The 16765-nt window shown below is 57.4% G+C and overlaps 1 protein-coding gene across 4 annotated transcripts in view; it reads left to right on the forward strand.

Moving 5' to 3' along the window:
* ADGRB1 (adhesion G protein-coupled receptor B1) overlaps positions 1 to 16765 on the forward strand; it is a 99463-nt gene that overhangs the window by 40099 nt on the left and 42599 nt on the right. For all 4 annotated transcript variants that reach the window (XM_054498573.2, XM_063669159.1, XM_063669160.1 and 1 more), the window contains exon 17: positions 336 to 379. In XM_054498573.2, coding sequence (XP_054354548.1) covers positions 336 to 379 — 44 coding nt within the window. The remainder of the gene's footprint in view (positions 1 to 335; positions 380 to 16765) is intronic.

Here is a 16765-nt window from a genome sequence, read left to right on the forward strand (position 1 = left end):
AGCCCCGGGGGAAGGGTCTTCCCATCACCCTACTTCATACCAGAGACGGACTTCAGCCGTTGCTGCCCAGCCCGGCCACTGGACCTGGGCTCTGGGAGGGGCCAGGAGCTGCCCAAGGCCACACGGGTGGTGGGGGATTGTGCCAAGCCCGGGTGACCTTGGGCCACTGCTGTTTCCACCCTGGACTCAGTTTCCTCCTCGCAAAACGCAGTCTGTTAAGGGAGCCACACAGGCAGCGTGCCTGGCAGCACACCTTTAGGTGGGTCCCATGGTGACCCGAGGGCAGGGCTGGTCCTGGCTGCCAGGGGCTCTGACTCCTCTCCCCTCTCTCCCAGGGCACCACCAACCAGACCTGTATCCTGTGGGATGAGACGGATGTGTAAGTTCACTTGGATTTCATGGCCTTGGGGGTCTGAGGTGGGGTTCGTGGGAGGCTGGCCCAGTAGGGGACGGGTGCAGGTTTTAGGTCTTGGCCGCTGGCCCCCCAGCTGTCTGTGTACCCGCATGGGCCTCCCTGTCACCACCTGTCACTCACTGTCTGGCTCTGGAGCCCACCAGGCCGCCTCCCACCCCCTGCCAGGGATGTCCACAGTTCAGGGAGGAGCGGACATGGAGGTCCAACCCCAGGCCAGGTGATGGGCAGGCATCCTGGCCTGCCACCTGCCCCCCAGCCCCATGCCCAGAGCAGGTGGAATCCTGGCATTCAGGTCTGCAGGTGGGTGCCAGGTGCTGAGGGGCTGCAGAAGCTTCCATGACAGACCAGGGCAGCGTGGGGTGGAACTGGAACTTCAGGCTCATCAGATGGGGGGGTGGGCCCCTGGGGTCTTCAGTGGCCATATGTCCTGTGCCAGTTGCAGGCCAAGCACTTGTTGGGTGCCAGCCGGCCCAGGTGCTGTGGCACAGCTGGAGCAAGTTCCACGCCCCATGTGGGGTTCCGTGAGGAGCAGTCAGGCTGTGGGGTGCCATCTCGGGGCCCTGGTGGGTGTGCCAGAGTGGGGCCATCCTCCCAGACAGCAAGGCGGGGGCAGCGAAGAGAACCTTACCCAGTCAGAGGAAGAGTCTGTGTAAAGGCCCAAAGTGCCAGTGCCCAGGGCTGAGCTAGGCCAGGACATGGGGAGATGGATAGAGCAATGGTGGCCAGGTCCCGACGTGTGGCTCCAGGCTGAGGGGTCTTCAGTGTGTGGTCAGGGACCTGGGTGTGTGCACCCTGCCACCTGCCTCCTCCGAGCGTGTTCCTCTGGCTCCCTCAGCCCCAGTCCCTCCTGGCTGCTCTGACATCACCAGCCTCAGGCCTCCCTGCACCCCTTTCCCAGGCTGAGTGTGTGTGGTCAGCGTGGCCACCTGGGTGTCAGTGGCACATGTGATGGTCCCTTGCGTGGTGGGTAGTTCAGTGACAAGGGAAGGCTCCTTGAGTGGCAGGCGTTGGAGGACAAGGCTGCCTGACAGGGAGAGGGATGCAGGTGGCTCAGGAGACAGCTGGAGCAAGGGCAGGGAGGCTGAGGGCATGAGGAAAGGGAGCTGGCCAGGAGAAGCAGGCAGAGGCAGGCAGGGGCTCAGGGGAGGCCACGGCAGGGTGAGGACAGTTAGTGGGGTCTGGGTGTCATGACTCTCCACCTACCCACCACCCATCCACCCTCTCCTCTGCCTGCCTGTTCTTTAATCTATACCCACTGCCACCACCCTCCACCCACCAACAATCCATCCTCTCCTTCGTCCACCTGTTCTTTAGTCTATATCCACTGCCACCACCCTCTACCCACCACCCATCCACCCGCTCCTCCGTCTGCCTGTTCTTTAATCCATCCACCCATCGCCCACTGCTCACCACCCTTCCTCCGGCGGTCACTACCATCTGATGGGCACTATTCTGGCAGGTCCCAGCCTTTAGCCTCCTCTCCCCAGTGAGGAGGGATGGGGAACAGAGACAGACGGAGCAGTGTGGTGATGCCTGGCCGTGCATGGGCTGGGAAGGGAAGCTAGCAGGGTCTGGATGCGGGTGGGGAGGTGCCTTTGCAAGCAGGGTCATGCACGCCTCCGAGGAGAGGGGAGGTTTCAGCAGAGGCCTGGCAAGCACAGCTCTGCGCGTGTGTGTCTGGGGATGAGCGTCGCAGGGGAAGGAGCAGCCAGGGCAAAGGCCTCAAGGTGGGATTGGCAGGTCACGCCAGGCTCCTGCCTTCTCTGCACCCCACACGGTGGACTCTGCTATGTTTCCTGCCCTGGGCCTGGGGTTGGCAGCCGGGCTGGGGAAAGCTGGGTGCCCTGTAGCCCTGGGGAGCCAGCTCTCTAGCTCTCGTAAGGGTGGAAAAAGAAAATGCAAGAAAAAAGCCCCCCTGCTTGCATTACCCAGGCCCACCCCTGGGCTTTGCATTTTCAGGGGGTGTCAGTGCGGGGGCTGCAGGTGAGTCTCTCTCCCCCACAGCCCCAGCACTTCCCCTCCCCACAGTGCAGAAACCCTCCATCCGGGCTGTTCGCCGGCTGCTGCAGCTCTCGGGGGGCTGCGCCCTGGTTCACTCAACCAGCCCCTGCTGGTGGCCTTCAGGAGCCTTCCCTCTCTACCAACATAAACGCCTGCATGACCGGCGACCTTGCGAGGACAGCTCCACCCGTACTGGGATCAGTCCCCAGGCAGTCTTATCAGATGGAGGGTGTGGGCCCCATTGCTTTTTAGAAAGGAAAGCATCCCCTTTGTCCTCCAGGGCAGCAGGCTGTGAGGGGCCTGTCCACTGAGCCGGGACAAGGACAGTGCCCCAGGGACCCGACTGTGGCTGAAGAGGACATGCTGTGTGGCCTTGGGCAGAGCCTGTGCCCTGGGAGCCTTGGCTTCCTGACCCTATGGCCAGCATCTGCCTGCTTTTAGGCAGGGGCGGGGGCAGCAGGACGGCGGTCAAGTCCTCAGGGTGTTTGGCGTCCACGTGGCCTCCATCGACCCTAAAAGTCACAGGTGTGGGGAAGGCCCAGGACCCGCCAGTCACACCAGGTGCTCCACCCACCCCATCACCGGCTGGATGCGCTGAGTGCTAAGGTCTTGGTGCCTGGGTCCAGGACTTCAGGACAGGAGGACAGGAGGCAGGTGCCGGTGTGGCCCACGCAGTGCCTGGCAGCATTGTGCCCGAGTTGCCTCTTGGGTCCTTGACCCTGCCCGGGAGCCAGGCCACGCTGCACACCTGCTGCCTGTGAGGAGCTGAGGCCCTGAGACTCCTGCAGTCCTGCTGAAAGCACAGCACAGTGATCGAGGCCGTCTGCTTTGGAACTGGGCAGCCTGGAGCCCTAGACGGCGGGCCGCGGCTGGCAGGGAGGGACTGGGGCTGACCTCGGTCCCCTTCCTTCTGCCCCTCGCCTCCCCTCCGCTCTGGGTTGGATGGCACCTCCCTCGACTGCTGCAGGGGCCACTCCTCGCCCTGTGAACTGTCTCCGGGCAGCTGAGTTTCCCAGTTGACCTGAAATGGAGACCACGGGCAGGGGCCCAGGTCTGTTTCCACCAGGACACCAAGGGACAGGGTCCAAGCTGGTGTGGGCCTGCGTCGCTGCGCACTTGGATGGGAAAGAGTCTCGTGTCTGGGGAGGGGTTCTGTGTGTGAGGAGTGCAGTGGTTTGAAGCAGGAGGGGAGTGAGAGCCATCAGTCACCATCAGCTGAGAAGTACTGAACTCTTAGAGCCGTAATTGTTATTCGTAACTGAACTGGTCACAGATAGAGCCCAGATCCCAAACTCAGACTGAGTTTTTACCCTGTTCACACACTGAGTTCTGATCGTACTCACTCACTGAGCCCTGATCCTGGTCACAGGCTGAGCCCTGATCCTAGTCACATACTAAGCCCTGATCCTGGTCACAGGTTGAGCCCTGGCCCAGTTCATACATTGAGCGCAGATCTTAGCCACACATAGTCCTGACCTTGGTCATACACTGGGTCCTGATCCTGGTCACAGGCCGAGTCCTGCTCTGGTGTCTTAGCTGGAATGACTTGTGTGTGTCACATGCTTGTAGGGCCACCTCCTCTTCCAGCCACATACAGCAATTGACCATGTGATCCGCTCAGCCTAGGAAGACTTACAGGCTTCCATTGCAATGCAGGTCACCTGCCTGCCTCACCCTGGTTGTGCAGACACACTTGCACCCATGGGCTCAACACTCAAGCCCATGGTGTCTGCTCATGCTCTGTAAACCCTGAGCCCTAAGAGCACCTGGTGTCCCTGCACCCCAGCAACCAGATCCATAACCAAACCCCAACCTCCCAGGCCCAAACACCCTGGGTCATCCAGTCCTGAATGCTGGCCTGGCAGCATGGCTCAGGTGCTGCTGCTCCCCCATACCCCTGCACCACCCTGGCTTGTGGTGGTGAGGGCCTGGGGACTGGGGATGCTAGGGAGGAAAATGGGGAGCAGAGCGGGAGGTGGGGGTTGCAGAGTTCCCATATGTTGCAAGCCATAAACATTGCCCCTACCATAGCCCATCCCTGTATAGTTCCTTGACCACAGGTGTCTCTACTGGAGTGGGGTGGGGGGACAGTGGCAGTTATGTCAAAGTCATGTCTGTATCCCTAGAACTGAGTCCTGACCCAGTGAGAATCAACAGTGGTTTATGAGCAAGGCAGTGATTACGTGGCTGCATGCAGAAATGGATGTGCGAGGGGGTTCTTGTTAGGCAGTGTGGACAAGCGGGGGTGTGGATAATCTGTGGGAGCCGGCTGTTTGCCAGAGGGATGCACCCAGGGTGCAGCTGTGGGTTGCTGGGGGATGGGGAGGCAGCGGAAGAACAGTCGCATGGCTGGGTGAGTGACCAGTGATGGCTGGCATGGGAAAGGGTGGGTGGGCGGACTGTGGATGACAGCATGCATGGAAGGCTAGAGATAGGGGTGGATGGATGGGTGACTGAGAGAAGGAAAGAAGATGGAAGGTGGCTGGAGGGATAGAGAATCAGTTTCCTAGGGCTGCCCTAACAAACTGCCAAAATTACCACAAACCGGGTGGTTTAAAACAACAGATATCTATTATCTCCCAGTTCTGGAGGCCAGAATCTTGAAATCAAAGTGTTAGTAGGGCCATGCTCCTTCTGAAGGCTCTAGGAAAGATTCCTTCCTTGCCTCTTCCAGCTTCTGGTGGCTCTAGGAAATCCTTGGTGTTCCTTGTCTTGTGGCGGCATCACTCCGGTCTCTGCTGCTGTCTTTTCCTAGCCTTCTGCCTTGTGTATCTCTGTACTTTTCTCTTCTTGTAAAGACCCCAATCATGGATCTATGCCCCCTCCAACCCCAGTGTGGTATCAGTTAAGATCCCTAACTCAATTGCATCTACAAAAACCATGTTTCCAAATAAAATCATATTCGTAGGTTCTGGGGGTTAGGACTTGGACATATATTGGGGAGAAGTGGATGATGGCTGGATGGATGAGTAGATGGGTGGGTGGATGAGTGCATGAGTGGGTGGGTGGGTGGATGGATGGATAGGTGAATGGGATGAATGGATGGGCGAGTGGATGGGTGGATGGGTGGGTGGATACATGGGTGGCTGTATGGATGTGTAAATGGTAGATAGATGGATGAGTGAATAGGTGAATGGGTGGATGGATGGGTGGGTGCGTGAATGACTGGATGTGTGGATAGAGGTATGGATGGATGGGTGGGTGGCTGGCTGGTTGTATAGATGATAGATGGATGGATGGGTGAATAGGTGTGTGGGTGGGTGGGTGGGTGGATGGGTGCGTGAATGACTGAATGTGTGGATGGAGGTATGGATGGATGGATAGATGGGTGGCTGGCTGGATGTATAGATGGTAGACGGGTGGATGGGTGAATAGATGGGTGGGTAGATGGGTGTGTGGGTGGCTGGATGTGCAGATGGAGGTATGGATGGGTGGGTGGCTGGCTGGATGTGTAGATGGATAGATGGGTGAATAGGTGGGTGGATAGGTGTGTGGGTGACCGGATGTGTGAATGGAGGTATGGATGGCTGGGTGGATGGCTGGATACATGAGTGGATGAGTGAATGATGGGTGGAGAAAAGGATGGGCTGGTGGGTGACAGGAAGTTGATGGAGGCCAGTAGCACACATTGGGAGTTAGGTTCTGTGGTCCTGAAAGGACAGCTCCCTGGGTGTTTCACACATAAGAGTTGCAAATATTTTTCAGTCTTTTAAAACTCCTCTAAAAAATGTAAATAACCCAGAGTTTTACCGAGTATAAAACTCAGAGCTAGCAAGATCCTGAGAGATCATGCACTCTGTCTTTACTCGAAATGTGGTTCAGTGGAGTCCCAGAGCGGGGATGTTAGTACGAGCCGGGCCACAGACCTGAAGCCCTTACCATGCTACCCTAGCGTTTATGGGGTGTTCTGCCAGAAGCCAGCCCATCCTCTTGGCTTTAGGAAGGGCAGCGTTCCGTGTGCTCCCGGGTTCCTGTTGACCATAATGACCTGAGAAGTCCTGCGGGAGACTCCTGTCCCACTGGGTTGGGAGTTTCCCTACTTTGCGGGCTCTCAGAACCCTTATTCTGCCGGACATGGTCCCCTCCTGGCAGGCGTGTGTGGAAGGAGGACGTGTGAGAGGGACATTTGCTGGACTCCTTTCCTGAAGCTCAGCCCCAGGCCATGCACCATGAGAGCTGCCTCACTCAGTGCACACAGGCTGTCTCAGCTCACCCATCTTTACTAACCAATTTGACAGCTGAGGAGACTGAGGCCCAGAGTGCTCGCTGGCAGATCCAGGGCCACCTCATGGGTGGTTCCCATCTGGCCTGTGCGGGCCTCCAGCCCTGCCTCCTGTGGGGCCCCCATCAGGTTCAACTGTCCTGGCTCGGGACCCAGACCCTGGTCCCTCCCTGGGACCCCTGCCCAAGTGAGCATCCTGGTCCCTTTAAGAGCCTCTCCCTCACCCACCCCTTTCCTGGTTTCCTTGGAGAGGGCAGTGAGGGGGCAGGCCAAGGGGGGGGAAGCGGAAGGAAGACTTGGCAGGGTCCCCGGGTCGCTGTCAGCAGCCGGTTCCCAGCTCAGTGTCTCCCACGCCGGCCGGTTCCTGATGGGGGCAGAGGAGGCTGGGGGAGGGGTGCAGGGGGAGGGGACGCACCCAAAACAGAGGCCTCTTTGGTGCCTGAGAAGAGCCTCAGTATCTGCACCGTGATCGAGGAGGGAGGGAGGATGAGCCTCTCCCAGCTTGGGTGGGGCCTCGGGGACGGGGGAGAGGTGGAGTGCTACTCTCAAAGATGAGCCCACCCTGGCCTAGCTTCTGCCCCTGCAGCGGCTTGGGCCTGGCACCAGCCCCTTCGCGAGTACCCCTTTCTCTGAATGTCCTCTTGCTTGGTCCTTGGGTAGGGGCAGCAGGGGCTGGCAGAGGCCTGTGTGGGCCTGTTCTTTCTGGGCGCAGGGTCCTCGCCCATGCAGGGGCTCGTGGCAGCTTTCAGAGCTGGAGGGAATGGACCAGGTCATAAGGTCACGCCTGTGGGCAAGCCCCCATGGCCTGAACCTGGAGTGGGCCAGCCTCCTCCCAGTCCAGGACACACCCTCGGGCCTGCCCAAGGTCTCTGCATCTGGGAATGGACCCAGCTCTTCTGCCTGGCCCAGGGGCCTCTCAGCTGCCCTTCCCCAGGCCCTCTTACTCCCCCACAGGGCCTGCTCGGGAACTCTGGGACCCCATCTGTCCCTGCTCAGTACCCTCTTCTCCACATGCTCCAGGCCTCTCTGCCCCCCCACCCCTGTCTCTTTCTTCCGGGCAGCAGCTCCGATCTGCAGCGAGTCCTTGGATCTGTGTGTGTGTTCTGTCTGCCCTACCCCAGCAGAGCAGGAGCCCCCGAGGGCAGGGCCTTGGTCTCTGCCATGGCTGCAGGCACACAGCAGCCCTCAGGAGGAGTTTGTTCAGGGAGTCCGAGTGTGCCCCACGTTAACAGGATCCCTCCCTCTCTGGGGCTGGGGGCTTCCATATTCATTGGCTCACACACTCAGGCTGCCCAAGACGCAGCTGTGAGTTGCCCTGGGTGCCTGCTTGGGCTCCTGTGTCCTGAGGGCTGGGGGTGTGCAAGTCTTATAGTTGGGGTTGGCAGCCAGGGCAGCCCCTCCCTCAAGCACAGAATTCATAGATCTGGCCACACTGGCTGTGCACACCCAGGCCTCAGTTTCCTCAAATGTGCAATGGGATAGGAGATGAGGGACCACTATAGTGAGAGTCTCTGCCCTCCTCCCAGTCCAGGGAGCTTCCTGGGCAACTGGAGACCACCAGCCACCAGCAAGGGCCCAGGGCCGCTGCACCTCCCCGGCCTACCACTCCCCGCACATCTCCCCCCTGCGCCCCCTCCCTGCCCACACTACCCCTCCTGCCTCCATTCTTTTTCTTCTATAGAAAGTCTGCCAGATGCAGGGCCTGTGACAGCCCCCATGAGGCATGGCTGGGAGGGACTTCGGCACTGGAGGAGGGGACCAGTGGGCATAACAGACCTGCTAGTCTGCCTGCCAGACCTCTGTGCCACTGCCTCCCCAGGGCCCCAGCCTCTCTCTCCCTCTCTTGGGAGCTTGACTGTGTCTCCCAGGCCTGCCCCAGCCACAGGCTGCTAGGCCTTTGCTCACCCCGTTCCTGGTGGGCAGTGCCATCCATCCCCCACCCACCCCAACTGTGCCAAGTAGGAGAGCCCGTGGGCTGCGAATGCCCACTCCAGGCAGGCCCCTCACTGGCACACACACACAGGGTAGCTTGGCAGTTGGGAGGGGCAGGGCTCCAGCCCTGTTCCTCACTGGCAGGGTGGTTGTGGGTGACTTCCCCCTCCTCTAGTCTTGGCTTCCGTGTCTGTAAAGCCAGGCTGCTGTGAGTGTTACGGAACGGGAGTCGGGCTGCTCAGCAGGTGGGCACCGTCCTACCCTCCAAGTCCAGGACGGCTTCTGAGAGGACGGCAGGCAGCTGCTCAACAGAGCGCCACCCTTGGGGGCCGGAGATTTGGGGTTTGGCCACCCGCGTGCTGGGATTCGGGGCCAGTTCTGGGAGTGGGCTTCCTAGAGGAAGGGAGCGTGCACCGGCTATGAAGAGGGAGCTGGAGTCCACACCAGGCCCCAGGCGCCTCAAAGGCCCAGAGGCCGAGCGCCGCGGTGGGAGCGCTGCCTGCGAGATGTCTGCGAGAGGTGGGGTTGGGAGCGGCTGGGGCGGGTGGGGCTGCTCAGGCCCTGGGCCGCCGGGGGCGCCTTGCCTGCGTCCCCATGCCGCCTTTTAGAAGCAGACAGGGTGAGCTCTCTGGCCCTGAAGGTGAGCAGAGGTGGAACAGCTGGGGGTGGCGGGGAGATGCAAGGAGAGGGCCGCCACTTCCTGGGTGCCTGCTCGGTGCCGGGCCTTCTGCCAGGAGCTTGGAAGAGCCAGACAGGCCCAGACCTGGACCAGAAGCCGGCACTCAGAATGGGGTCACAGCAGGCGTATGGGTTTGGGCCCAAGTGGAGTGACCCCTCAATGCCCACCCGGATCCTTTGCACCCAGATGGCCCCCGGCAGCCATCTCAGCCGGCCCTAAGCCTGGAGCCCTGCCTGTGGGGTTGGCTCCTGGGCCATGTCTGAGCCTCCCTCAGCACGGACAGGTCTGCAACTGGGGCCCGCAGGGCTTCTCATGTTCCTCACAATGCAAGACGCCAGTCCCATGGCTCCTGTCTGGCGCTGCCTGGAATCGGGGCAGGCAGGCTGGACATTTGTGTTTCGCCCCCGCCCCGCACCGCTCCTCCCCCGCCCCCCGCGCCGCTCCTCCACCACCCCCCGCGCCGCTCCTCCACCGCCCCCCCCGTGCCCTCCTCCACCTCCCCCCGTGCCCTCCTCCACCACCCCCCGCGCCGCTCCTCCACCGCCCCCCCCGTGCCCTCCTCCACCTCCCCCCCGTGCCCTCCTCCACCTCCCCCCCGTGCCCTCCTCCACCTCCCCCCCCGTGCCCTCCTCCACCTCCCCCCCGTGCCGCTCCTCCACCGCCCCCCCGTGCCCTCCTCCACCGCCCCCCCGTGCCCTCCTCCACCTGGGGAGCTCCTCTCAGTCATGGCTCGTGGGGGCGAGGGCAGGTGGAGGGGCGGCTGCAGGGGTCTGGGCCACGGGGATGGGCCTGGAAGGCCGTGAGCCTCCTCTGCTCAGCACCCATGTCCCTGTACCCAGGAGCACAATGGTTCATTTAAGGCAGCAGAAAAGGCTTCATCAAAGCCCCACCTTCCCAGGCCCCTCAGTGTTGCCCTGATGTCAGAGAGGGTGGTGACTGACTGTTCTGAAGCATGTGGGAAGGCAGGATATGAGGTAGACAAAGGGAAGGACTTCCACGTGAGCAGGGAGGGCAGAGTGGCCGTGAGTGTCCATTCTCTGACCTTGCCCTTGGTGCAGAGGTGCCTGGAAGCAGGGGGATGGTGGAACAATCTGGAGGTCACCAGAGATGACTGCAGGGAGCGGGGTCAGCCTGGAGATCCCTGGAGGGCAGGGGTGTCAGGTGTGAGGCAGTGGTGATGGCGTGGATGCCCTGTCGCTGGTGATGGTGGTGGCCGTCCCTCCTGCCAGCCTGGTTCTGCTTGCACTGCGCCTTGGACGTGGTGAGCACAGGATAAACGCTTGTTGTCGAATGCTGGTGACTGTTACCAGGCTAGTGTCAGTTCCAGGGACAGTGATGGAGCTGGTTCTGATGAAGCGACGGCAGTGTTGGAGACGAGAATGATGATGTGCTCATAGTGGAGGTGATGCTGGTGACCATGGGTGACCAGTGGTCATTGTGATGACTGCGAAGGGACAGTAAAGGTGACGGTTGTGGTGACAGTGGTGGTAATGACTGTGCTGTTAATGGCAGTGGTGGTGGTGATAGTGATGATGGGGGTGACGGTAGTGATGCAATTATCACTGTGGTTTTGATGACGGTGGTGGTGGTGGTAGTGATGATTGTGTGGTTTTGATGATGGAGGTGGGGTGGTGGTGCTGATTATAGGGTGGTGGTGTTGATGTTTGTGTGGTTTTGATGATGGAGGTGGGGTGATGGTGGTGATGATGGGATGGTGGTAGTGATGGTTGTGTAGTTTTGATGATGGAGGTGAGGTGGTGGTGCTGATTATGGGGTGGTGGTATTGATGTTTGTGTGGTTTTGATGATGGAGGTGGGGTGGTGATGGTGGTGGTGGTGGTAGTGATGGTTGTGTAGTTTTGATGATGGAGGTGGGGTGGTGGTGCTGATTATGGGGTGGTGGTAGTGATGTTTGTGTGGTTTTGATGATGGAAGTGGGGTGGTGGTGGTGATGATGGGATGATGGTAGTGATGGTTGTGTAGTTTTGATGATGGAGGTAGGGTGGTGGTGCTGATTATGGGGTGGTGGTAGTGATGTTTGTGTGGTTTTGATGATGGAGGTGGGGTGGTGGTGGTGATGATGGGATGGTGGTAGTGATGGTTGTGTAGTTTTGATGATGGAGGTGGGGTGGTGATGGTGATTATGGGGTGGTGGTATTGATGTTTGTGTGGTTTTGATGATGGAGGTGGGGTGGTGATTGTGATGATGGGATGGTGGTAGTGATGGTTGTATGGTTTTGATGATGGAGGTGGGGTGGTGATGGTGATGATGGGATGGTGGCAGTGATGATTGTGTGGTTTTGATGATGGAGGTGGGGTGGTGGTGCTGATTATGGGGTAGTGGTATTGATGTTTGTGTGGTTTTGATGATGGAGGTGGGGTGGTGATGGTGATGATGGGATGGTAGTGGTGATGGTTGTGTGGTTTTGATGATGGAGGTGGGGTGGTGATGGTGATGATGGGATGGTGGTAGTGATGATTGTGTGGTTTTGATGATGGAGGTAGGGTGGTGGTGCTGATTATGGGGTGGTGGTATTGATGTTTGTGTGGTTTTGATGATGGAGGTGGGGTGGTGGTGATGGTGGTGGTGGTGGTGGAGCTGATGGGATGGTGGTAGTGATGGCTGTATGGTTTTGATGATGGAGGTAGGGTGCTGGTGGTGATGATGGGATGGTGGTAGTGATGGTTGTGTAGTTTTGATGATGGAGGTGAGGTGGTGGTGCTGATTATGGGGTGGTGGTATTGATGTTTGTGTGCTTTTGATGATGGAGGTGGGGTGGTGGTGGTGATGGTGGTGATGGTGGTAGTGATGGTTGTGCAGTTTTGATGGTGGAGGTGGGGTGGTGGTGCTGATTATGGGGTGGTGCTGTTGATGTTTGTGTGGTTTTGATGATGGAGGTGGGGTGGTGATGGTGATGGTGGTGGTGGTGGTAGTGATGGTTGTGTAGTTTTGATGATGGAGGTGGGGTGGTGGTGCTGATTATGGGGTGGTGGTATTGATGTTTGTGTGGTTTTGATGATGGAGGTGGGGTGGTGATGGTGATGATGGGATGGTGGTAGTGATGGTTGTGTGGTTTTGATGTTGGAGGTAGGGTGGTGGTGCTGATTATGGGGTGGTGGTATTGATATTTGTGTGGTTTTGATGATGGAGGTGGGGTGGTGATGGTGATGATGGGATGGTGGTGGTGATGGTTGTGTGGTTTTGATGATGGAGGTGGGGTGGTGGTGCTGATTATGGGGTGGTGGTATTGATGTTTGTGTGGTTTTGATGATGGAGGTGGGGTGGTGGTGGTGGTGGTGGTGGTGGTGCTGATGGGATGGTGGTAGTGATGGCTGTATGTTTTTGATGATGGAGGTAGGGTGGCGGTGGTGATGATGGGATGGTGGTAGTGATGGTTGTGTAGTTTTGATGATGGAGGTAGGGTGGTAGTGCTGATTATGGGGTGGTGGTATTGATGTTTGTGTGGTTTTGATGATGGAGGTGGGGTGGTGGTGGTGATGATGGGATGGTGGTAGTGATGGTTGTGTAGTTTTGATGATGGAGGTGGGGTGGTGGTGCTTATTAGGGGGCGATGGTATTGATGTTTGTGTGGTTTTGATGATGGAGTTGGGATGGTGATGGTGATGGTGGTGGTGGTGGTAGTGATGGTTGTGTAGTTTTGATGATGGAGGTAGTGTGGTGGTGCTGATTATGGGGTGGTGGTATTGATGTTTGTGTGGTTTTGATGATGGAGGTGGGATGATGGTGGTGATGATGGGATGGTGGTAGTGATGGTTGTGTAGTTTTGATGATGGAGGTGGGGTGGTGGTGCTGATTATAGGGTGGTGGTATTGATGTTTGTGTCGTTTTGATGATGGAGGTGGGGTGGTGGTGGTGATGATGGGATGGTGGTAGTGATGGTTGTGTAGTTTTGATGATGGAGGTGGGGTGGTGGTGCTGATTATAGGGTGGTGGTATTGATGTTTGTGTGGTTTTGATGATGGAGGTGGGGTGGTGGTGGTGATGATGGGATGGTGGTAGTGATGGTTGTGTAGTTTTGATGATGGAGGTAGGGTGGTGGTGCTGATTATGGGGTGGTGGTATTGATGTTTGTGTGGTTTTGATGATGGAGGTGGGGTGGTGGTGGTGATGATGGGATGGTGGTAGTGATGGTTGTGTGGTTTTGATGATGGAGGTGGGGTGGTGATGGTGGTGGTGGTGGTAGTGATGGTTGTGTAGTTTTGATGATGGCGGTGGGGTGGTGGTGCTGATTATGGCGTGGTGGTATTGATGTTTGTGTGGTTTTGATGATGGAGGTGGGGTGGTGGTGGTGATGATGGGATGGTGGTAGTGATGGTTGTGTAGTTTTGATGATGGAGGTGGGGTGGTGGTGCTGATTATAGGGTGGTGGTATTGATGTTTGTGTGGTTTTGATGATGGAGGTGGGGTGGTGGTGGTGATGATGGGATGGTGGTAGTGATGGTTGTGTAGTTTTGATGATGGAGGTAGGGTGGTGGTGCTGATTATGGGGTGGTGGTATTGATGTTTGTGTGGTTTTGATGATGGAGGTGGGGTGGTGATGGTGATGGTGGTGGTGGTGGTAGTGATGGTTGTGTAGTTTTGATGATGGAGGTGAGGTGGTGGTGCTGATTATGGGGTGGTGGTATTGATGTTTGTGTGGTTTTGATGATGGAGGTGGGTTAGTGGTGGTGATGATGGGATGGTGGTATTGATGGTTGTGTAGTTTTGATGATGGAGGTGGGGTGGTGGTGCTGATTATGGGGTGGTGGTATTGATGGTTGTGTGGTTTTGATGATGGAGGTGGGGTGGTGATGGTGGTGGTGGTGGTGGTGGTGGTGCTGAGGGTGATGTGGTGTTGATGGTGATGGTGGTGGTGGTGGTGATGGTGGTGGCAGTGATGGCGATGGTGGGGTGGTGGTATTGATGTTTGTGTGGTTTTGATGATGGAGGTAAGGTGGTAGTGGTGATGATGGGATGGTGGTAGTGATGGTTGTGTGGTTTTGATGACAGTAGTGGTGGTGATGGTGATGGTGGTCGGGGTGGGGGTGATGATGCGGTTGTGGTAGTAATGGTTGTGTGATTTTGATGATGGAGGTGGGGTGGTGGGGGTGATTATGGGGTGGTGGTGGTGATGATGGGGTGGTGGTAGTAATGGTTGTGTGGTTTTGATGATGAAGTGGTGGTGGTGGTGGTGATGGTGCTGGTGGTGATGGTGGTGGTGGTGGTGCTGGTGGTGATGATGGGGTGGTGGTAATGATTGTGTGGTTTTGATGACAGTGGTGATGGTGATGGTGGTGGTGGTGGTGGTGATGGGGTGGTGGTAGTAATTGTGTGGTTTTGATGATGAAGTGGTGGTGGTGGTGGTGATGGTGCTGGTGGTGATGGTGATGGTGGTGGTGCTGGTGGTGATGATGGGGTGGTGGTAATGATTGTGTGGTTTTGATGATGACAGTGGTGATGGTGATGGTGGTGGTGGTGGTGATGGAGTGGTGGTAGTAATGGTTGTGTGGTTTTGAGGATGGAGGTAGGGTGGTAGGAGTGATTATGCGGTGGTGGTGGTGATGATGGTGTGGTGGTAGTAATGATTGTGTGGTTTTGATGATGACGGTGGTAGTGATAGTGATGGTGGTGATGGTGGTGATGGTGGGTGTGGGGGTGGTGATGGTTGGGGTGGGGGTGGTAATGGTGGGTGTGGGGGTGGTGATGGTGGTGGTGGTGGTGGTGATGGTGATGGTGGTGGTGGTGGTGGGGGTGATGATGGGGTGGTGGTAGTGATGGTTGTGTGGTTTTGATGGTGGCAGTGATGGTGGTGATGGTGATGATGGGATGGTGGTAGTAATGATGTATGGTTTTGATGATGAAGGTGGGGTTGTGGGGGTGATGATGGGGTGGTGGTGGAGATGATGGGGTGGTAATAGTGATTATGGAGTGGTGGTGGTGATGATGGGATGGTGGTAATGATTGCGTGGTTTTGATGATGACAGTGGTGATGGTGGGGTGGCGTTAGTGGTGGTTGTGTGGTTTTGAGGATGGAGGCAGAGGTGGTGGTGGTGGTGGTGATGATGGGGTGGTGGTAATGATTGTGTGGTTTTGATGATGACGGTGGTAGTGATGGTGATGGTGGTGATGGTGGGCGTGGGGGTGGTGATGGTTGGGGTGGGGGTGGTGATGGTGGGTGTGGGGGTGGTGATGGTGGTGGTGGTGGTGGTGGTGATGGTGATGGTGGTGGTGGTGATGGGGGTGATGATGGGGTGGTGGTAGTGATGGTTGTGTGGTTTTGATGATGGAGATGGGGTGGTGGTGATGATGGGGTTGTAGTAGTGATGGTTGTGTGGTTTTGATAGTGGCAGTGATGTTGGTGATGGTGATGATGGGATGGCGGTAGTGATGTATGGTTTTGATGATGAAGGTGGGGTGGTGGGGGTGATGATGGGGTGGTGGTGGAGATGATGGGGTGGTAATAGTGGTTATGGGGTGGTGGTGGTGATGATGGGATGGTGGTAGTAATGGTTGTGTGGTTTTGATGATGAAGGTGAGGTGGTGGTGGTGGTGGTGGTGATGATGATGGGATGGTGGTAATGATTGCGTGGTTTTGGTGGTGACAGTGGTGATGGTGGGTTGGTGTTAGTGATGGTTGTGTGGTTTTGAGGATGGAGGCAGAGGTGGTGGTGGTGGTGATGATGGGGTGGTGGTAATGATTGTGTGGTTTTGATGATGACAGTGGTGATGGTGGGGTGGCGTTAGTGATGGTTGTGTGGTTTTGAGGATGGAGGCAGAGGTGGTGGTGGTGGTGATGATAGGGTGGTTGTACTGATGGTTGTGTGGTTTTGATGATGGAGTGGTGGCTGTAGTGAAGATGGGGATGGTGATTGGTGATGGTGATGCTGGGGCTGGTGGTAGTGAGGGTTGCATCGTTGATAGTGTATGGTTTTGGTGCTGATGATGGGGTTGGTAGTGGTGGTGGTTGTGATATAGTGGCAGAAAGAGTGGTATTTATGATGTTGATGGTGTCGTGGATGGTGGTGAGGCTGTGGTGGCAATGGTTGTGTTGTTGATGATGAGAGAGTGGGTGTTGCTGCTGCTGGTGGTAGTGGCAGTACTGTTGATGGCGTGAGGCTGATGGTTGTGTCTCGAGGTGATGATTGTGGTGTGGTGAAGGCTGATGGTATTGTTGGTAGTGGTGGTGAGACCTGGTGGTAATGATGGTGTTGATAACACATGGGGGGTGGCGGTGGCGGTGGTGACAGTAGTGGTCCTGGTTGTATTGTAGATGGTGTTGATAGTGATTGGCCTCAGTGGTAGCTATGAGGGTGGAGGCTGTGGTGACAAGTGGTGGTGGTGGTAGGCCCAGCTCTTAGGTGAATTTGCAGCCCAAGCCCCCCGAGGGAAGCGAGACCCCCCATGACACAGTTAAGGAGCCAGAGCCCAGCAGCCATGCAGATGGCAGGCCAGGTGGGTGAGGAAATGGCGGGAGAGCCAAGGGAGCACTTCCGAGGTCATGGCAGTCTGGGAGGAG

This window comes from Pongo pygmaeus, chromosome 7 (assembly GCF_028885625.2).
Source record: "Pongo pygmaeus isolate AG05252 chromosome 7, NHGRI_mPonPyg2-v2.0_pri, whole genome shotgun sequence".
NCBI lineage: Eukaryota > Metazoa > Chordata > Mammalia > Primates > Hominidae > Pongo > Pongo pygmaeus.